Raw genomic sequence first — 22,271 nt, forward strand, 5'->3', positions numbered from 1 at the left:
TAAAGGCAGAAGATAGGGACGAGTTTTAGTGCATCATCTAAATGAGAGGGCACATGGGGCAGTCGCCTCTCCTTCCCTCAGTTAGAACATGGGCTGGGTGGTCAGTTGGGTTACTGGAGAATGGACTTTCCCACTGGGAACATTCACCATCCAGCAGTAACCTGTCAAATGTTGTTTGATTTTAGACTTCCTATGGAAATCCTCCTCGAGTTGCTTTGCTGGGCCGCTTCTTGACCAAGGACAGGAAACAGTACAAGAAACGTGGGAATCTTTCTGAGTGCTTCTGGAAATACTGTGTGTGAACAGAAGAAAATCTCCCTGACTTTGGTTGCATAATTTATACAGATGTCTGAAAACATGTTTCTAGATTTGCTTTTGATTTAAAATGAGAACGAAGAAACAAGCCAGCTCCTAACTTTAGATTCTATGCTACTTGGAAATTAATAAATTCTTGATGTTTTGCAATGATGCTGTGAGCAGGGTGGTATTTACTCAGAGTTCAGCACAACAAGAAGAAAGTAATGGGACAGAGAGATAAATATGCAACATGAAAAGAATTTGGGCAGGGGAAGTAAGATTCCCATGGGGTCCCACCAAACCTCCCAGAAGATGCCTCAGCTGCATCTAAGTCCAGAGGCAAGAGGACTTTCTCTTTTGTTGGTCTCTTGACATAGATTGGGGTGCCAGGAAGAGAGGGTCATTGCTGCATTCCCTGATGATGCTGAGCCAGGGAGGGATGGCAGCTTAACAGTGCCCAATCCCCTCCTGACATCCCCAAGACACCACAGAAACAATAAGTGTCAGTGTCAGGATCAAGCACTTGTTCCCACTACCCCTAGAGAGAAATAACTGCTTAATCCCGGGTACTTCCCAATATTATCTGCAATGAGTAGAGCTGGAGTTAGGAACTGCCTCTGGGGGATGGCAATTTTGAGAGTATGCACAGTCTCAGCCTAAGCTGTGAAGCCCTCCCTTGTCCAATACATGCTTTGCATTAATCTCATGCTAATCAAGGCTCACAGAAAGCTTGACATAAACTTCACTTAACAGTGATACTCATACTACGTCGATCGCAATAATATACATCATAAATCTCTGAATGTGCTGTTTAAACAAAGCTTGATAGAGCTTGCTCACCTCACATAAATTGTAAGACAGATGAATGCAGCTATAGCAAAGAAAAATGTCCTTATGGCAGCTGGATGCACCGTGCAGCTACTTGAAGTCTTCTGAACATTCATCCTCACACAATGGAGCAGTCAGTGCCTCTCTGGAAGTTCCTCCTTCCCTGCCTCCTCATCAGTCAATAAAAACTGTAAGACAGACTTTGAATTTATCTAAATGAGTAACCACCTAAGGCAGATTTATTTCACAGAAATGGAAAGGGGTAGAGCCTATAAACACTGGGGGGAAAAGAAATAAATCTGTTCAATTTCACTTCAAATATTGCCAACATAAAGCAAAATAAGTAAACCCACAACTTCACCACCTATGTACAATCAGAAAGATGTCTCTTTTCCAGACGTTACCAACACCAAAAGTAAACACACCCTTGAAACCATTTTTTTGCAGCATATTTTCAGTTTTATTTATAAAAACAGAAGCTCCTTTAACGTCTACAGCAAAAATCACACCTGGAAATTCAACCCCAGCTGAATATTATAGCAATAAAATATTCCTGATGTAAAAATTCATTTGATTGTGATTGAAAACTTGATTCAGCTGGAAGATAAACTTACCAATCCATGACTCATTCAGCAAATACTCATCGCACTGGAAAAACACATTAGGGTCCCTCCTGTTCCTCACAATGCCATGAAAATATCTGCACATCAATTCATCTTTTAAAAACAGAATTCTGTATTTTACGAATACAACAAAAAAGAAATTGCCAGAGAAATCCACCGAGGGTTTTCAAACTGCTGCTGCCCCCACAGGGGGTATTAACCGCATCGTTATTGTACCTGCATGTTTTCCCTTTGGTCACCAAAGCAGCGACCTTCCAGGCAGCTCTAAACTGTCTGCAATGTTTCAATTATACCAGGTAAAACAAAGTCACATAAACAAGAGAGCAGGTGCAAATCTGGCTGCACTATTTACTCCACTGGTCTTTCAGAACAGAACTGGATCTCACCTTGACTGTTCCAGCAAACTAGAGAGACTGAAAGAGTAATAAAAACCAAAGTAAAAACTACCAGTTCCTGAAGCTTATGGGAATGAGGTCCTTCCCAAACAGCGTGATAAGGCATTTGACTGCAAGATGTTGTGGTTCTAGTGGGGTAAAGAGTAACCCGGGAAACTGTTTTTTGTCTTAAACCTGGTTTTGCAGCAAACACCACTTGGGTTTTGGGCCAATAATTTAGTTTCATCGTCACACAGGGCACTGATTCACCTCTTCATTCTTCTATTCTTCTCCCACACCATATTTATTCTATAACCCAGGACTAACATAGCCCTAGACAAGGACTCTTGCACCTAAGATGTAGCCAGGATTACTAACTTTGAATTCAAGCTCCTAGGCACATGCACCTTCATTATATATGGTCAGAGGGTCTGGTGTTCACAGAACTACAAAAACTAGGATGTCCAGGCTTTCTGTTGCTGTATGATCTTTCTGGGCACAAATTTATAGCAGCAAGTGGTACAAGTAGGGTTAACATCTCCAAACAAGAAACACACATAGTATGATTAAGTTTCTACATAAAGGTCAGAATCTTGACTACTTGTAGCAAAGACAGCACAGGATACAGTGAGTGAAGATCCCCAAGTTATACTTCTGGATTTGGTATGAGCTCAGGGTATGCATCTGTGCAAGCCCTGTCTCTCTGCCTCTTTTTACACAACCAACATGTTTCCAGACCTGTGGATGAAAAGCACTGTTCAACTATTAGGTGCATGTTGCCATTCTCCTAAACCAAGCCCCACTGTTTGTAACATGGATTACATGTGTGCCTGCTAAGACATCGCAAACCATCTCATTTTCATACTCAGGAAATAACATACAGCAAAAGAGTTGCTTATCTAAACTTCCCTTCTGGCTTCCACTTTGTACCTGTTTTGAAGGAGACAGCCATCCTTACGTGGAGCATTCACCTTGATCTATTTCACCAAGTCTCAAAACATATTAAAGCAGTCAATGTAAGCACAACTAGAATGGATTCTAACGCATAAGCATAATTTGACAGTTAAATTAGTTAAGAAACTTCCCAATTAAGAACCTTTACACAAAGCATCTTATTACATGTTTTAGAGCAAATATTTTAGGCAGCGTGGTTATAAAGCAGAATGCTCTATTTGGAAAGTGCTGGAAAGAATAACAGGAAAGGTATAAGGTATTGCCCACATTTTCCTACTTGAGTACATGACTTGCTCTATGTAAACACCCATCAAAGTCTCTGATTTTAAGAGCTGTTTGAAGTTTGGACACAGAAACTACTGAGGATGTGTGGACCTCTGCTGATTTACAAGACAAGAAAAAACAAGTTCAAACTGAAAAACTGAAAGACAATGAAATGCAGCTTGAGTATAAATAGAAAGCAATAGGTATAAACAGAGCAGACAAGTACACGTAAAAAATAAATCCAAAGAATGCTGCCTGGGTCAAATTAAACTTGAAATTCTGTAAAAATACCTTTCCTTTAAATAGGCTTTAAAGACAAAGATTGTCACTAAATTGATTCTAAAAACTAACAAAACCCTTTAGATAAATACAGTTTTCCTTCAAAGATCACAGTATTTGTAACTTAAACCACTTGAAGCTCACTAGGAAATTAAACTGGAAATGTGAAAATCCTTCACATGGCAGAAAAAAGAAGAGTTACACAGAACAAAAGGATGAATAATGTGTTACATTCCAACAGTGTTTGTTGAGAAGGCTGAGGTGATGAACTCCACAAAGAAAACCTGATTACATCCAGCTTTGACAAACAAAGGGGAAATCAGACAAAATCTGCTAGGTGTATGAAGCATGTCCTGCTTGAAGAGCACTTTGAGACATTCAGCTTGAAGCTAGAAGTATTAACATGAGAACAAGTCCTTTTACATACTGAAGGAGAAAGCAGTTACCGCCTTCTGAGCCACACACTCACATCATGTACAAACTGTATTTTCATCCATGGATTTCTACAGCCAGAGACACCATTATAAAGAAAGAGGTTAAAACTTGTACAGGAAGTCAACAGTGGTAAGAAGCGTGTGGTCTGATGTTCAAGTTTGGCTCCACAACATGTGACTTCTCAAGAAAGCAGAAGAAATAAAGCTCAATCTCTTTTTTCTTTTTGTTTTTGGCATCACCACGACAAAAACAAAACAGGGAAATGGCTTAAAAATTCCTATTCATTATGTCTGGATTCAGCTCATTTAACTACTCTAAACCAGCAACAAAAAACCTAAGATACAAATCTGCTGTCCAGAGCACTAGCAACACAAAAGATTGCATGTAGCTACTTGAATCGATAACTAGGCTATAGGGCCTTGGTAGAAAAGGTTTTCCATGTGTCCTTTCATTGAAAAGCAGATCCTGTACAAGGAAATAACTCCTGAATTATTACTTTTTTTCTTTGATTGCTACTTATCATCTCATCTCTAGTGGCGTTGCAAACCAGTTACCCTCAATCAATTTTAAACACCTATCTTGAGAAACACAGCTTTAAAAGCAAAAGCTTTAAACCAACTTGGTTCCAAAACACTCATCAGGAAAAACATAGGAACAGCTTTGCTTCTTTTCACTTCAGTTTTTGATGGGCACAAGCTGGTGAAAGGCATTTTGATGCAGAATAACTCAGCCAGTTTTCAGCTGCTCTTTAAGAAGCCTTCTGGATTCTTGAACCAGCTACAGTGATTTTAGAACCTCAGAATCTTCAGTTCAGATCTTTAAATGTTGAACAAATGAAAATGAAGAGCTTGGTTTCAATGCTGGTTTCAACACATCTTGCCTACATGCTCCAATCTGTTAGGTTCATCGCTGCAGGTCTTAACCACCGCATCTTTTCAGACTCTTACTCGCCAAGTTCAAATGAACAAACAAATCCCAGAACACTTTGTATTTTGCTCATCATTGAGCAATCAACAGTTAGAAACATAACCCATTCTGCATCAAGTCTGTGAGGTCAGGAAGAGAAAGAGCCTCCCAGTGAAAGATTGTCTTCAAAGTCATGCCAGGAGCAGAGGGGTAACGGAGAAGATTTAGTTTCATGTACGTGACTGTTCATGTCGGGAAGAAATAGCCAGATAGATTCACACTAGTATGTAGCGAAGGCAGAGGAAAAGAGGATGGGAATTACACCAAGTGGTTTTACTGACACAAGTGCTGGTGAATTCAGTGCTGCAGGTGTGGAGGCAATTTTCCCTTGTTTTCCATATTGTCAGCAGCCATTGCAGCCTCACAACTCGCATCCCTGATGTCACATGTAACACAGCCCTTTAAAAAGGAATAAGAATATAACAATTTAAATTCTTCTTGTTATGAGTATATTTCAAGGAGTCAAATCCTGAAACTTCTCACCCATGGGCTCAAATCTTTCTACAAGCAGAGATTATTCAGGTGTATTCAGAAGCAGATACTTGCACCTCCAACTTCACTTGTCTTAGAAATGAATTCTTTGGTTAGTGGAACATAACAGTTTTAGCTGTGAGATAAAAAGGCATGGGACTTCCTAGAATTTGAAGGCCTTATCTTTCAGCCTTACAACCCAGATGCTCATCAAAGATTTGGACTGCAATGTGAACAGCAACAACGCCACCCAGCAACAGAAGGCTGAGGCGCCAAAGTATGCTGATGGAGCAGATTCTTCTTGTTCTTGAGAAATGGTAAGATACTGAAATCAAGTATTGAAATAGAAATCCTGCACCTTAGATATCAAATACCAACACATCTCAGGACATCTGAGATGTTAACATTCAACAATACTCTCTGCAGGACCACTGGACGTCAGTTTGCTATGTGAATCAAACAAGTGGTCCTAAGCACAACAGGACACACACGACTCTTATCATGGTATTAGGCAAAGACAGACTAATTTTCTGGTCTTGTTCCAGATCCAAGGACATAGATTTCTCAGTTTTCTGTTCTAGGAATAAATACCACAGCTCAGAATACCACATTTGAGAATCCCAGCACACAGAGCATACAGTACTCTAACAGGTATTTGATTTCTCTGCTGCATGAGTACACGAATGCAACCCACTCTGCCTTGAAATCTTCTGTACAACACAGCACTGGAGCGCTAGATCTTTGTGCAACTGGTTCCATCCTGCTCTTTCCTTCTCCATTGTACCTGGGAACACTTTGAACTGACCAGGACGTTCTTCAACCATACTAGTACAAATCAGAATTAGTTTATCAGAGTAGCCAAAAGTAATGCCAGCTAAAAGAACCAGGCATAAGATACCAAAATTCTTGAAGAATGAATCCACCTGCAAAAAGCGGCTATTTTTATGTTTCTTACTATATGCCCCAACCTCCTCTGCAATTATGAGCATTTTCCAGCTTGCTGAGCACATTTGCTCTAATCTTCACTAACATCCCAGTGTTACCTGCTGTTCAGTCATAGCAACAGTCAGCTTTATAAGAAAAAGAGTAAAAGACCTAATGCCAACAGAAAAACCATCACTAGATATGGACTCTCGTGTGACAGCGTGACACTATTGCCATTCATCCAGCAGCTGACTGAAGAAACTTTGCTATAGGAGGTTCCTACAAAGAATTTACACATCATGCAAAGAAATACAATGGAAAGGCCTGTATTTTGGCACATTTACCTGACTAGTGTACTCGAGCTTGTTTCCTTATATAATTTACAAGGAATAACCATCAGTGACCCCACCTCAGTGGGTAGAAATGGCACTGCCACTGGGCAGCCAAGGCACGAATAAGTTTCAGGTTCCTTTCACAACTCCTTACTTGGGTGCTGATTTCCAGCGGGACAGTCTGGGTCCTGATCCATGTGTGTACCTCTGCAAGCTCCTTCTTCTGCCCATCTGAAAACCATGGCTGCTGCTTCCGCATGACTGCCAGCTTCTCCAGATCCTCCTTTAAAACCTCCTCTGTAATTCTGCAGGTAACACACACCTGTGAATACAGCTGCACTAAATGAAGCAAGGCAGGCACCAATTACAATCACCTTGGGAGAGTCTCTTCACCAATATCTATCTATGGCCGAAGTCTAGAGAGCATCAGCCACTGAAAAGTAACTATAGTTTGTTAAACCTTATTTGCTTTGTAAGGCTCAACACCGGTCTAACTGTCAGGGGTTTTCTGCTGTTACTTTTTGTTTGGGTTTTTGGGTGTTTGGTGTGGTTTTGTTTGGTTGGGGTTTTTCAATGTGGAATCTCACTGCAAATATAAGCACTAATTGCAAGCAACTTGCCAAAACATGGAAGTATTTTTAGCTGTTTATGCATTCAAAGAACAGGACAATAACCAGTCCCCTTAACACTTCAGCAAAGAGGTTACACGTTACCATATTTTAACTGATGGAGGAAATGGGGAAACCAAAAAACTAGGCAAAAGGAAATAACCAGGGCTTAAAAGGCACAAAAATACACCTTCCTGGGGTTTCACTGGTATGCGCAGTTTCCAGAGTCTCATTTTAAATTCTACAGTTCTAGGCACAATTCCAAACTACATGTCAGAAATTTTTGATGTTTTCCAACCTGTTTGGCATTTGGTAAGTCATTAGAACTTGCTCAGGTGTGTGATCCATCATCATCCAGGCTGACTCATGGCTGGATTTATGAGCTGTCCCTTTTGCTTCTGCTTCCTGATTCTTCTCTTTGGAAGCTTCAGAAGAATCATTGCTGGGAAAATACTTGGTGCTTTTCCCACTACCTGAGAATTACCAAGAAAAAAAAGCAATGCAGATGTATTGAGAAATCCTAGTAATTCAGCACAAAACCCAAAACACCAGTGTATTCTTGCAAGCTTGTTTTGTAGTATAAACACAGGTACTCCCAGGATGCTTGCTCTAGCAAGTGATACTACCTATTGAGAATTCAAAGATAAAAGTGCATTCTATCAAGTAACTTAAGATCTCCAAAGCTCTGTTCACTCTTCTCAAAATTAACTGGCTTAACTTCCCTAATTCTGTTTCAAGAGGTGATGCTCTAGGCAGGTTTACCTTTCCTCAAGTTAAGATGTAAGCCAGTATCTAATGCAGAGAAAAGTGGTAACAAACAAAATGAAAGAATGGCTTACAGGTTAAAGGAATAGCTTAGATTGCCATTTCCAACTGCACTGTCTGAAACAAACTTGGCTTCAAACAGTGAAAGCTGGTGAAAAGTAAAGACTACAAATCCTCTTTCTGGGAGTTCCCATTCCAGTATCTTGTTATGAATTACCAACATGTTAGCAAGCCATCTAGCACCAAAACATCCGAATCTTAAACTTCTCTACCTGTGCCAGAACCAGAAGTCTCATTGAAGCTAGAGCCTGAAGAACCAGATAAAGCTGATCCACTGCCTGATGCTGCTGAACCTGCACCCGACGGGGAGCCCTCATACAGCGAGTGGTCAGTAAATTCACTAGAAGCACAATGGTTAGCACTGTTAACACTATCTTCTGGATCATTGTCCTGCAGACAAAAATCACAACAAACATATCCATGGAAATTACATTTATGTTTGACAAGGGAATTTCATGCATTTACTGAATTTGTCACATGTTGACCAAGTTCTCAAATCAGTTCAATAGGTTTGGAGTTTCTACTCTGAAAATGCACAGCAGCCTAAAACTCAGGGTAACACTCTTCATGGTGACATGAACAAGCACCTGCACTCCAGGTTACTGGTTTCTGCTGTAGTTCCTTCCCCACTGGGACAAGATAATGTACTGTTGCATTAAGTCAGTATTTTCTGCTGACAAGAGAGCAGGAGTCAGTTCCCTTCACATCCTGTTAGATGGCATGAAGCAGCCACACACACCAAGCAATGGAGCACTACCATGAACATATGAGAGTCTTCCCCTGATTCACTCTGTGAAGCTCACTGCTTCAGTGGCTACAGGTACAGCAAGTCCCCTTCCAGGACCCTACCCTGCAGTTTCAGCTGATCCAGCCTTTCCAGCCCAATCTGGATTCAGGAGCCAACACTTTTTTCCTTGCCTGCAGAGCTCAGCTTCCTGCCTCTGAGTTTACCGCGGAAGTTGGAGAGGCCTTTTCTATGCCCAAGTATGGAAACCGCCCCACACGGATCCCTGTTCTTCGGTCATTAGCTGCATCCCTGGGAGACAGAGGGAGTAATTAGAAGTGCATCTTCCCTTTGTTTTGGTTCTCCACAGAGACTGGGTGAAAAAGGATGCGAACTGTGCAGCACTAACCAAGTTCCACATGCATGAAAGCCCCAAACCCCAAATTCTGGCCAAAAATTGAAAAGGCTGATGCCAAAGCGCTGAGTCAAAGCAGCTCGTGGCAGCCTAGACTGGAAGATGTCACTTTTCTGCCATTTGCTAAGTGCCAACACTGCACTATTACAAGTTCCCAGAGCTGCAAGTATCAACAGCTTTCTCCACCTCCTGTGCTATTTGTGCCCTGTAGTCTACATAGCACAGCCACTGGAAAAAGCAGCTAACAGAAACTGGTGACCCTGAAACACACATCATCACTGCTAGCTTTGTGACTGAACACCACCAGAGTCTCCTCTACATTAAAAATTCATGCTACTTACACATTTAGCTTCTGCACGTGCTTTAACATCAGTACTAGTGAAAAGCTCCATAGGTTTTGGCAGCTCTTCTTGAAGCAAGTTCAACTGAAGCGGGGAGCTGCTCCGTGAGCTACTCAGCAGTAGGGCCTGGGCACACTGTCCCTCTTGCTGGTCTTCCATGGATGTGGCAGAAGAGACGGGAAAGGGCTGATCCACAGCGTTTGGTGCTGTTGTTGATGGAGCAGGAGGAGGTGGGGCTGGAGGTAGTACAGTGCAGGGATACGAAGAGGGAAGATAAACATACTGAGGGCTAGGAAGAAAGACAGACTGAGGCATCTGAGCATACATAGGGAAACTCTGAAAAAAGACAGCCATAAACGTGCCTATGTTTGGGGGATAAAATGCTGGACATGACTGAGCTTCACAGCACAGCTGTGATGATGACACGGGCTCAGGTTTTAATGAGTGAATGGCAAGCTCCTCTCCTACAGAAGAGGCTGGAAAACTTGACAGTGGATCCGAATAGACAGGAAATCCCATAGGAGGAAGGACATTCATACTAGAGGAGCTCAAACAGGACACTTCCGAGGGAGAGAATGACTGTTTCTCAATTGTTCCCTTCACACACAGAAGACTATTTCTATTTTTACTGGTAGAGTGGTTATCTGAGGACTTTCTCTGAGGTTTCTGGCGCTTGAATTTTCCATGTTTGCCTTTTTTACAGCTAGATGGGCTCATCTGCTTTGAAGTGGAATCTCCTAAGGAGGAAGAAAAAGAGACACATTCACTAAAACAAAAAAAGAGGGAGAGAAAGAGAGAAAAAACATCCAGACAAGTGAGTGTGGTTTATTCAGAGAGCTCACTTTCCTCTGGATAATTCTTCCACACACTACAAGGACGGATGTGCTGACATATCTACAATATTATCTTTCACATAACCAATTTTGTTATCCATCGTTTTGGCCTACCCTAATCAGATCTTTTACATTCCTTCAAGAAGGGGCAATAAACTACTTGGGATTTGCAGGGTTTACTGCAATAATTATCTGCTTTGTGAACAGTCCAACATAGCAACATCCAAGATGGAGCAGACCCTCTACGTGGGCAATGCTGTTGTCAGACCTTGGCAGTTCAAGGGAAGTATTCTGTTTGCAGGCCCACTAAGATACTTGCTAAATCATACAAAGGAAAACCAGACTCCAGTACTAGGTTGGTCTTCGTAAGTCATCTAGTAAGTCTTTATGTCTCAAAGCTGCTTCCTACCTTGGCCACAGGAATGACCTTTGTTATTTCTGCTCCCCTGTCGAAGGTAAGTCCTAAATGGAGAGAGCAAGATCCTCCGGCGGAACTTGTCAACATAGTTCTGCTCTTCCTTTTGCGTGTGCGCTGACAACGTCTCTTTTGTCAGCCCAACTGGCTTTAAGTCCTCAGGCACTACAGTGAGATTCTGAGCATTCACAGGAGGCAGCTCAATTTGTTCACTTCCAGCAGTAGTATCCTCCATTGTAGTCACTTCTTTAAAGAGGGAAGAAAATAATTACTCACTCTTTGCTCTGGCCTTTTGGTGTCAACTCCCACAACACCCAGAGGGTTACACACAAACCAATCTAGTCTGAGCTACCAAGCAGATAAAAGCTGCAAAGGTGGGGGGAGAGAGAATACACCCTTTACAATCAAATACAGTTACACTAACAGCAACTGAGCAAATTACTTCGCATGGTCTGGAAAACTTCAAATTCACTTTGAAATTACAGAGGCACTTCTTTCTTCATACTTTCTTAGTACAATAGCACTTAAATACTCATTTTTAAGCTCCTATTGCATTAAAATGAAGTAGCACTGGCCCACTAGTCATTTTTATTTTAATCCTGAATGGCCAGAAGCAGTGTTGTGTTTGAGATATATATGATTAAGTTAAAGGGGAAAAGAAAGAGTTCACTCTGTTAAAACTAGGTTTTAATATTGTAAAAATTTCCAGGTATATAAAATCCAGGTATTTCAGAGCTCATACTCATGAGAATGTACCTCAAATGGACAAAACTTTCTCATGGTGTACTTCAGCCTGGGAACAGTGTGTAAATGTAAAAATCAGTGAGACAAGTCAGTGGTTTGCGAGTGTGAACAGTACCTGATTCAGGGTGTGGGACATGCACTATAGTGCTGCTGTAACTGCACTGGCTGGTGACAGACACCACACTTGGAGCCTTGTTGGACAGGGTCAGGTCTGCCAGAGGAGCTCCCACCATGCCTGCAGCTGTCTTGTCTTTCAGTGTCTCTTCCTGATCAGCAGACACTGGAGTTTGGGAATTAACTGCTGAAAGTATAGCAGTATCTACCGGTAAATGACAGAACTTCTACAGGGAATTTCGTTCCAAGCAACACTCCCAATTCATCAAGTCTGACTGGTTCAGAAACAGGCAGTAACTATGCAGACTATGAAATAAGACAGTTATATACAAATAAATGTATCATCCATATGCCAATGCAATGTCAGCACATACTAAACATGGCATAAAACGAGTAACAGGTTTACGTAGCAACAACAAAAAAATACTTTTTTTGATGTATTCTATGTTCAAAGACTTAATATCAGAGCTTATGCTTAATATCGAGATCTAGACAAGGGAAGCAACTACTTAGCACATAACCAAAATACCTGTGCTGTTAGTGTGACAACTATTCTATGTTCTATTATGACTGTCAGTACACTTTGTGTTACCTCCCAGCGCCTCAGCTTCCTGCCGCCTCAGCCTCCTGCTGACTTTGCTGGACTTGCTTGTCATCTTCTGAAGATGACGATGATGTATTTGCAGAAGATTTACATTTCCTTTTCAATGCTGGAATACTGCAGCTCTCTAGGTACCTGAAATAAAAGCATATCACAGGAAGCTCTTGCTACTTTGTGAGGGGTTTTTTTCTCCATTTGGAGAGACAAGCATTTAAACAATCCAAACGGGAGATCCAGGGCTTGCTAACCAGCATTTTAAATTCATTGCGAAGCTCTGGACACATATCTGCTTTCCAGGGAGCATTTTAAATAAATTCTCTGATTTACTCTTTAAAGGAAAAAGATGAAAAACGGGAAAAAAGAAAAAGAGATGTTATCTACTGGGTTGAAATACACCAACATTCTATAAATTGTATTGACTGTTTCATATGGCTGTTCTCAAGGTGTATATTGAGACGACACTGACATATTACGCCCATTGAAATCCTCCTACACTCCAATGCACCGCTGGTGAGAATATCAGTAGACAAATGTCAATAGCTGCAAACAGAATCTGAGGCCCTAAATACTTCATTACTGTGTAATTCAGATTAACTGAGTGTTGGGATGGACTGCCCAGAGAGGCAGAAAACTCTACAGACAATCCCAAATTTATCTCACAACTCAAAACCCCAAGAGTTCAGACCAATGTAAACTGCCTGGATATTTACCTTCCACCAACTGATCTTAAACTTGTATCACTAAAGTCACTTTATAGTTTATTACCTGATGATGCTATCAACACAATTGATCTGCTGATAGGAAGGCACACGGGGAGTCTTCTTTGAATCATCATAAAATGCATTGCCTGGTTCTTCTGTGCTGTCACTTCTCAATGTCTGAAGAGAACAGGAAGCAGTGTGTCTTTTCCCTAGAGAAGAAGAAATCCTCACAGACTCCTCTCAGAGGCATCTAAACACTACTCCCACTGAGACCCACATATACATATATATATATATACACATATACTGGGGTACACATATATCAGACAGGGATATACGGTCTAGGACAGCACAGCTCTTGTTACCAAGTTACTCTGCATTTTCATCTCAATTCACACATTCTGAAGCAGGGAAGGGAGAAGGGGATGGAATGCTTAGAAGGAAAAAAATCCCACACAGCACCTTAAACATCCACTCAGAACACAAGAAAAACATCACAGGAAAAAAAATACTGTATTTAAATTGTAAGCAAAGCTGCAATTGTTATTACTCTTCTCTCGATTTATACTTCACAGAATCCAATGTGTTATTTAGGAGTAATTTACAGCTTTTTATAGCATAGATACACTGGTCAGAGTGGTATCAACAGTCACAGTGCAGTCCTCTTATCATCAAGACTAGGAGTTAATGATAACTTTTGTGGAAACTATCACTGCAAAATGTTTTAATACCAGTTGCTGTGATATCTGAGGAAGCATCCAGGTTTCTCCATGTATTTGTGCTAGGTACTCACTGCAAATAATGTGCATTAACAGAATGTTAAACACTCAATAATGAAACCACTACTTCAGTGGGCAGTGCAGCAGTGTTTCCCAACCTATGGATTGGTTCTGAGAATCCACATAAAGTAACTTTGGGAAGCTTCTCTAGTAGACTTGCTACAAGCAAGCCTCCATTTTCACTAGAAAATGTTAAAACAGTAAAAGTCTATTAGTCTAGAACGAGCTGGATATGTTCCTCTGTACCTCAGGGAGCAGTTACAAGATTATTGTACATTTAAGCCATGCTAGAAACTCATGGCTATTGATCTGCAGAGAGTTCATGTTACCTCAAGGATCCTAATTACGTTAACTTACCTCCTAGTATTTCTGAGCTCACAGCTTGCTCGTTTCCATTCTGTGGCTTGCTCCTTGATGCAATGTACAGCTGCTGGCCCAGATTCTTTATTCGGTTCACATCTGCACAGACTTGCTGCAACGTCATCTCGAGGTAAGTGAAACGTGAGGTCAGAGTAAAACAAATAAAGAGGCCACAGGAGACCGTTAAAATGGGCTTGGGCTCTTGTGTTCTCCACACTGCAAGGGAGCTAGGAACTACAGAAGACTGTTAGCCTAAGCCTAGTACCTACTGGTATCTGTAAACTTAATGAACCTAATTATCATGCTTGATTTAATTAAATTAACAACGATAAAGCTCAAAGAGCCTCAGCATTTGAATGTTTTAATACTGATGCAAGCCCTGAGAGGCACAATAAGAGGGTGACTTTCCCAGGAGCCTCACAAGGAAGTTAGGTAATTGTGATGCTCATTTTAGGACAGCACTGCTTCCACTCTTCTATAGCAAGCAGCAGGAACCCCTCCACATGCATCAACCCTCTTTCTGGTTGCATAGCTCCTTCACTTTTCTCTCTGAGTCCACTGGTTCTTTGAGAGGGCTGATCTTAGCAAGTCTTCAATTTACTTTTGTGAACTGCCATAGTAGTTATGTGCTCACTTTAGTCAGCAAAATTAAGAGCAAAACCAAAAGCCAGCATTCTAATAATTGACCAATTTAAGTACATTTAGTTTGAACAGGGCCGTGTATTCCCACTTCAGTAAAATCCACGATGAGTTGTGTCTATGTACACAGCAAAAATTGTCATTTTTAAAACCATATTTTTACTGCTCTGCAGGCAGTGACACATTTATGGACTTACTGGTTCCTGCACATCCTCTGCACAATTCCCATTGGAGTCACTTGAAGATGCTATGCTCATATAGTGCTCATAAGAGCCATTGCTTCCACGGCTTCCATAACCACTGGAAACATTGCTATGAACTGGCTGTATGAGGGGGGGAAAAATAGCAATTAAAGAAAATAGACTATCTTCTTAGAGAACAAAAAGAAGAGAACAAGGGACTTGAAACAGAACTTCAGGTAAACAAAAACATTAAGTGAAAAGTCATTATTGCTCTGGGCTTTACCGCTTGCTTAGGAAAAATTCTGTACCACATTTAAAGCTGTTTCAGGACGTAGATTTATCTTTCAACATAAAGACTTGGCAAATATGTCCAACAACCTATTTTTTCCTAATCAGATGGGCTACCCAGGGCTCTATCTTTAATGCTGTCACACAAGTCTGTCTCCATGTAGAGCTTTCCTTTCAGACCATTTTATCAGACCATCCCCAAAGCGGTCTGTTAAACAGACGCCAGTTTTTTTAGCCCCTCACTGAGGCCAGCCAGTGTTTTGAAATTCTTTCACCTTCTTTACCTGCAGAAGCAGCTTGTAAATTTGTCCTTGCAATTCTCTTATCTCTTTCTCAACACGGCTCGTTTCTTTACTTCTCGCAGCAAAAACATCTTCGTTCAGAGGGCTTCTGGAGAGAGCCAACAAAATTTCACTATTGATTCAGTTTGATGAAGAAAAGGTGCTATAAACAGTTGGAACAGATTCTTTATTATTATTATTTTTACTGCTTTGCTGAATCAATACAAAGGGATGTCATCTGTTCCACTAGCAGCTCTGCTAGGGTAATGAGGCAGTGTTATGAGAGCAGTGCTTCATGTGAAGCCCCAGGGAAGGCAGTACACCAGCACAGTGACAGGAGTTAAGGTTGACAAGAATCTACACCTCTGTCTCCTTCACCCAGAAGACAAATTCACACCCCATAAAAGATCACTTTGAAAAGTCAACAGGCCATCTCAAAAAGACATTTCCTAGAAAAAGACACGCAAGAGGATGGCAGACAGGCATATTTCCAAATCTCTTGGAAACCAAGGAGAAACATGTGAAAAATAAACCTGCACATTCAATACTAACTGCATTTTAAAAAAGAGGTTATCTTGGTAAACACTTAGATTCTGTAACAAGTGAATGTTCCAGAAGAAAAAGCAGAAGGTCATTTTAGCCACATGTCTTTCAAGTAATGTTTTCTGTTGGTTTGGTCAGCCAATCAGGAATGAATGTAAGGTAATTATTTGTTAGTGTGATCTACTTCTTACACTGCATTTTAACTTTTACTCAGCTTTCTAAAACTGGTATTTGATTTAGACATGTCCATTATCAACCATGTGCAAAAACATATGCTAAAAAAGTTGACTTTGCCTTTAATTTCGAAGTAATTTACTTATTTCATACTTAAGCAAAACGAATGCTGTTCTGAAGGAAGGGGCTGCAAGACAGATGCTAGGTAGTCACAGACTGCAGGAGCAACACTAGTTCAGTACTGAGACTGTTTTGTTTTGCAGAGTATTCAATGAAAAGCACTTTAACAGATCAATTCTACAGCTGACTTACGTTCGGACTTTGTGTCGGCCAATGATGAACACTACTTTCCTGCTCCAAGGATTCACAAAACTGGACCAGCTGGTATCCAGTATGACATAATCCCCATTTTGAGTACAAAATCTAATAGGTAAATGTTCAAAAGGGGGTTGACCAGCGAACTTCAGGACTGAAAAAAATAAACCCAAACCAATCAAGAAACAAGGTTTAGTTTGCGTTACAAGACAGGAGTGCAAGCACAAACACCAGCAATGGGGTCCTTTAAAACTCTGGGCTTGAATGTGCTTTGATCAAACTGGTTGCTTTAGTTTATTTTTGTCTAGACTGTAGTCACATGCCAAGCAATACGATAATGAAAGAATGTTAAAACCAGTAGAAATTCCCCTAAAAGCAACGGTACTTACTCTTGCGGTGAACAGCAATCATCAAAGGACGATCTTCTGGGTGCAAATACATCAGAATGGACGTTCCAATTAAATCTTGAGGTAAGTAACCCAACAAAGGCACTGCTCTGAAACCCAAACACATTATGGCTGATTCTAATGCAGTTCTGAGTATTTACATCCTTAACCCTTTGCTTGCCAGTGAAGTCCCCAGGCATGATCTACAGCAGCATGAACTAAGGCTACAGAACACTTTCCAGCTCCATGTGATCATTCTAAGGATGGACAGTGCAATGCAGGTACATAAATACTAATGCCAAACATTTCTGTGCCTGGAGATGTGGTAAATTTTCACATTTGTAAGCAGCTTTGTGCCTGTCTGTGCGTAAAGAGAAAATAACATTAACATAATATTAAAAAGGATCTTGAAGAAACATCAGTATGAAATCCGACATGGAGGCTGCAAAGGGTGTTGTAGAAACACTCTCACGGCTTAGCAGGAGACAGGTTTAGGTTGGTCAGATTTATGTGGCCCAGCTCAGTACAGCTGTATCTCCACACTGCAACCCCCAGAGCTTTCCATTATGTAGGTTTTCCACTCTGTTACCACAGACCCCACTGCCCTGGATAACAAAACCTGACTGCAGTTCTGTTTAATTCACATGTCAAGTTCTAGCTGTTTTTCCATGAGTGTGCTAACACAAAACTACTTTGTTTAATTCACCACTGCAAACTGCACAGTTCAACTACATGACTTGGGTCCCCAGCTGCATTACCAAAGGATTTTTTTTGCTGCCTCTCCATACACACCTCACAGGTATCAAGACTCAAATCTCACCTGTCATCTATGTCAAGAAAAACACAGCCAGGGGTGTGAGTGGTGGTGAAGATTCTTTTATCCATAGGGATTCGAGGAGCTAATAGGAAAAGAAATATTTACTGAAACAAAATAAGCACTAGGGCAGAAAACCTGTTACTTTTGCTCATGATAGAGGGTTGTTGGCTCCTTTTTTAATGGCTCACTTTTTAATGGCTCACATGTTTAGGTGCTACAGACTTCTCTCAAAAACAGAAATAGTGAGAAGAGGTCAACTGTTTTGGGACCTTGCGAAGAAGGCACAGATGCTCTGGATTTGCATGCATACACAAACAGACTGGAAGTTACCTGGGTGAGCCTACCCAAGCACACGTTCTAAACAAAGGTAGCAGACTTTCATATACTGCATTTTAATGTTGGCTTGGTTTTTTTGACTGGAGTCTCCTGACTTGCCTTCATATCCAGAGTGAATTTTCTCAGCCAAAGCTAAGCAGCAGGATTCTGTATCCACGTGGACAGAAGTACACACATGGACTAAGTATGGTGTGATTCGGAAGGGGTAATAACGTGTTTCTTGATCTTTACCACTCCTGAGGGAAAGTAAAAGGGATTAATGCACTGGTTTCAAGACTCAGATACTTTATGCCAGGGCTGAGAGCCCTGCAGAGAAGTTATGCTAAGCACAGATAATCGGGATCTCCTGAGGTCTTTAGCACACTCCTTTGCAATCCATGGCCAACATCCATCGATACTGCACTTGCTCCCCTTAAAACCAAATAGGTGTTTTGCCTCCAATACCTGCATTCAGAGGCTGTTCTAGAAATGCCATTACACTAACCTGTTAATTCTCAGTCCAACATGCATTTCTAGAGCCATTCATTTGGGTTTTGTGCTCTCCCTCAAGTCAAACAGGTTTTTTTGTTGTTTATTCTGTACCATTTTTAGGTAAATAGAATTCTGTCTCTCTCAGGCTTTGTTTCACTGACCTACATGAGACTCCTCCAGCCTCAGTTCACAAACAGTTCTTTGATTGACCTCCCATTAGAATTTGTCTTCCTAGAGCATGTGTGAGCAGTAGCAGCACACGACATCCCAGATGAGATCTTAACCAGGGCTTTGTAATGACTCTTTTCACCTGCTATAATTTCAGTATCTTCCCCAGCTCTGACAGAAAGAATTGACATTATCTTCTGGACATTATCACTTACACTGGAAGTTACTTTCTTATTCCACATTTTTTTGGTAACGTTTTGTAACATGTTTCTAGAGAGAACTTAGTGCCATAAAAACTACTGCTGACAGCTCCCCCTCCTGGAAAAAGAAAGATACAAACCTTCCAACACACAACTCCAGTAATGTACTTGCCTGATCCTGCAGAAAAAGGATTTCACCTGGGCATACTCATACAGAGAAGCTATAAGAAGAACACACATTGAAAGTGTAAGTTAATAATCTTAAAAAGACCTGTAAGAACTATTTTAAACTCTGCATTCTCCAGACTTTCTGAGCAACACCAATCTCTCAACCTGCTCTTTATCTGCTAGTGAATCAGTTGTTCAACAGTCTGCTCCCACCTCACATGTTCTCTCTCCCTTCCAGCCCACTCACTCTTGCAGAAATGGCTGACCTGGAACTAAATTCAGAGGAAACACACAAGATCTTTATAAAAAAACCTTCCTTCCAGTGCATCCCTATGGAAAGGATAGGTGAAAATTCCTGGGTTTAGGAGCCATTGACCAAGCCCTACATACAGCCAAGAGTTATGGGAAGAGGAAAATTCATTAACAGTTCAAAGCAAGAAAATAACTCCTCCACAGGGGCACCACTGCTCTGCTGGGCGGGAACATGACTAGCTTTCAAGCAGCGTAATCCCTGGCTTGTTCGTGTTAGCAGCATCTGATGTCTCAAGTCCTTTGGTAGCAAGGACTTCGGATTTCCCAGCTCTGACGCCAGAAGAGCCCCATGGATAGCTGGGCAAAAGACACAGCCATGGCATGCGAGCTACACTTGAATTACCCACAAGTAACAGAGCACTCAAAAGACACAGTTTAAGCACATCCAGCACTAAACAGCAAGTCAGCTTAAAACTTAAGTTCAGTTACTTTGGCAGCAGGCTGCAAGCGGACCATAAAGACAAAGCTCCTGAGCAACTGTAAGATGTAGATTAAACAACTTTAAACTCAGAATTAGACCTTTAGTTTCTTTTTTTCTTCCATTCTCTCATTTGGAATGAGTAAGATGGAACACAAAATGATCTATCTGCCTTTTACTTACCCTAAGTAAGTGTTAAGTCTCTAGACTAGCTGGGATTAGCTACATAGCTACTCGAGTTCTCAAAGTGAAAAGGGAACAATTGTTGCTGATGTATATTGCTGGCATAAGCATTTAAAATGAACAGCTATTCTATCCTCATCCTGCAAAGACAGAAAGGCACATAAAGCATTTAAGAGCATTGCCAAGCCTCACCTGTTTGACTTTCCATGTTCCAAAGAGGCAGGTGGGACTGATCAGTGTGTGTGTAGAACACACTCACATCCTGAGGGACAAGCAGCTCTACAAACCGGGAGGAATCTAACACTTTCTTCTTACAGTTAAGAATGGAAGCTGCCTGCTCAGAAATATGCACCATGCGTCCAGAAAGCAAGGAAAACACAGCCACAAATGTGTCCTGGAAGAAAAAGCATTGTTAAAAACAATCCCCAACACACGGTACCAGTGTTGTAAGGATAAAACCCAACCAACTCAAATCCTCCACACACCACAACCTAAGACAGAGGTTCAAAAACGGACTCTTAAGTTAGCATCCAATTAAAGTTATGCTTGGGCTATTACAGTCTTCTCTGCAGTCGCAGCTTACTCAGGATTTACAAATCCTAGTAAGACTGCAGTATCAGAACTGGAACAGGTTACAGTGATGCCTACCATTGTCCAGAATGATTTGCTATCAGAAAAATCCCCAAACAACAGAATAACTAAATCCAGGAGTACAAATAAAAACCGAAGTCCCTCACAACTATGGACTTAACCAGCTTTGAAAGCTTTCTGCTAAGTGGGTCGCAAGAGATTACTATGCTGTAACTGGAGTCTCAAATAAGATACTCAAAGAGGTGTTTGTTGCTTCTAGGGGAAAAAAAGAAAAATACGTCTTTCTTCACTTGCTGCTGTTGGCTACCCTGAGTCAGCACAGATAAGTCAGCACAGTCTTGATCCACCTTTACAAGCACAAAGGTCTGTCTGGCTAAAACTTAAAGGCTTTTCAATTTTAGATGTCCTATTTCCACAAAATGACGTGAGGAGACTAAATAGAGAGTGAAACAGTGATGGACTCCTTGAGTACGCCTGAATTCCTTACAGTGTTCTTTGGAGTGTGTTCAGATGCAACTGCCACCAACTCTTCTATGCTGTATGTCATCACATCTGTCTGAAACACTCTTCGGTCACTCAGGGCCTGGAAAAAGTCATTGTTTGCTAAATTGAAGAAAAACAGGAAAAGCAAAACAAACACAAGGAAGTCAGTAAGGAGACTATTTTGAAAGTGTTTCTTACAGCCCTTACATTTTTGTCATCTTTTTGGTGAAGCCCAGATGAGATGAGGAAGGTCTGTGTAGTGACAAAGGGAAAAGGAATAGTGCTTATACTATTGGAGTGACTTATTCTACAGAAAATGAGCCTGAGGAAGTAGAAAGGACAGAACATGATGGCAAAAGAGCAATTTTAGCTACTTGGTTCTGTTGGCAAACACAGGCTATCAGTAATTTCTCGAAGTGGAACAGCAATGTTGTTTTTTCAATATATATAAAAAGTTATTAGTAGGCACCTATTAGCTATAGGATGCTGAAGAAGAGAAGCAGTAGGTGGGCATTTCAACAAAAAAGATACCATGATTATTTAAAGCCACCCACAGTGCTTCAGAAAGTCAGATGTTTGCAGGGTAACTGGAATGCTTTCCTTTGTTTTAATGCTATTTGTTGCCAGACACATCTGTTCAAATGAAGCTGCTGTACAGCTTCTATACTTCCAGATTTTTTCACATACCTTGGACCTGCTGGACACACCGCAAGGCATAGTTGAGAGCACTGATTGTACTGGGCTTGCTGGAACTCCTTTTGTCTTCAGGCAAACACCTTTTCATTTCTTGGATCATCATCACCATATCTCTGTGAGACTGGCTCCAATTCAGCTGCTCACTGTAAAATAGAGGTTAAACTTTACCAGGGACTTCTGGAATAAGAGCTTCTTTTCTGTCAATCTATTAAGATTAGTCACTAAATTAGCTTTATAGTCTTAGCTACAAGGTCACAGAGTATCCTGAAACATTTCCTGGTGTATCTATCTTTGTCACTTCTTTGATACTTAAATCTTTCCTCCTCTGCTTTCCTCCTTTCCAACTCCAACGTGTCACGGATGACAAAGTCACATTATAATCAATTAAAAATAAGCTGATGTTTACTCTAGAT

At 41.0% G+C, this 22,271-nt stretch overlaps 2 protein-coding genes across 2 annotated transcripts in view; one reads left to right on the forward strand and one right to left on the reverse strand.

Moving 5' to 3' along the window:
- The window catches only part of UTS2 (urotensin 2), a 3,878-nt gene extending 3,413 nt beyond the window's left edge, over window positions 1–465 (forward strand). Inside the window, exon 4 of the mRNA XM_010022376.1 lies at window positions 186–465. Coding sequence (XP_010020678.1) covers window positions 186–302 — 117 coding nt within the window. The 3' untranslated portion in view covers window positions 303–465. The remainder of the gene's footprint in view (window positions 1–185) is intronic.
- Window positions 466–5,317: 4,852 nt separating this feature from the next.
- PER3 (period circadian clock 3) lies at window positions 5,318–21,999 on the reverse strand. The gene is made up of 20 exons (XM_010022387.1): window positions 21,850–21,999; window positions 21,167–21,282; window positions 20,281–20,482; window positions 19,180–19,228; window positions 18,268–18,404; window positions 17,836–17,914; window positions 17,019–17,125; window positions 16,627–16,783; window positions 15,601–15,706; window positions 15,044–15,169; window positions 14,205–14,331; window positions 13,133–13,277; window positions 12,375–12,502; window positions 11,768–11,932; window positions 10,903–11,154; window positions 9,661–10,397; window positions 8,393–8,570; window positions 7,654–7,771; window positions 6,902–7,052; window positions 5,318–5,419 (listed from the first exon to the last, which is right to left on the reverse strand). The coding sequence occupies exons 1-20, from the start codon at window positions 21,965–21,967 to the stop codon at window positions 5,318–5,320; spliced, it is 3,300 nt and encodes a 1,099-aa protein (XP_010020689.1). The 5' UTR covers window positions 21,968–21,999.
- Between the last annotated feature and the right edge of the window lie 272 nt (window positions 22,000–22,271).

This window comes from Nestor notabilis, unplaced genomic scaffold, assembly GCF_000696875.1.
Source record: "Nestor notabilis isolate BGI_N333 unplaced genomic scaffold, ASM69687v1 scaffold31810, whole genome shotgun sequence".
Classification (NCBI taxonomy): domain Eukaryota; kingdom Metazoa; phylum Chordata; class Aves; order Psittaciformes; family Psittacidae; genus Nestor; species Nestor notabilis.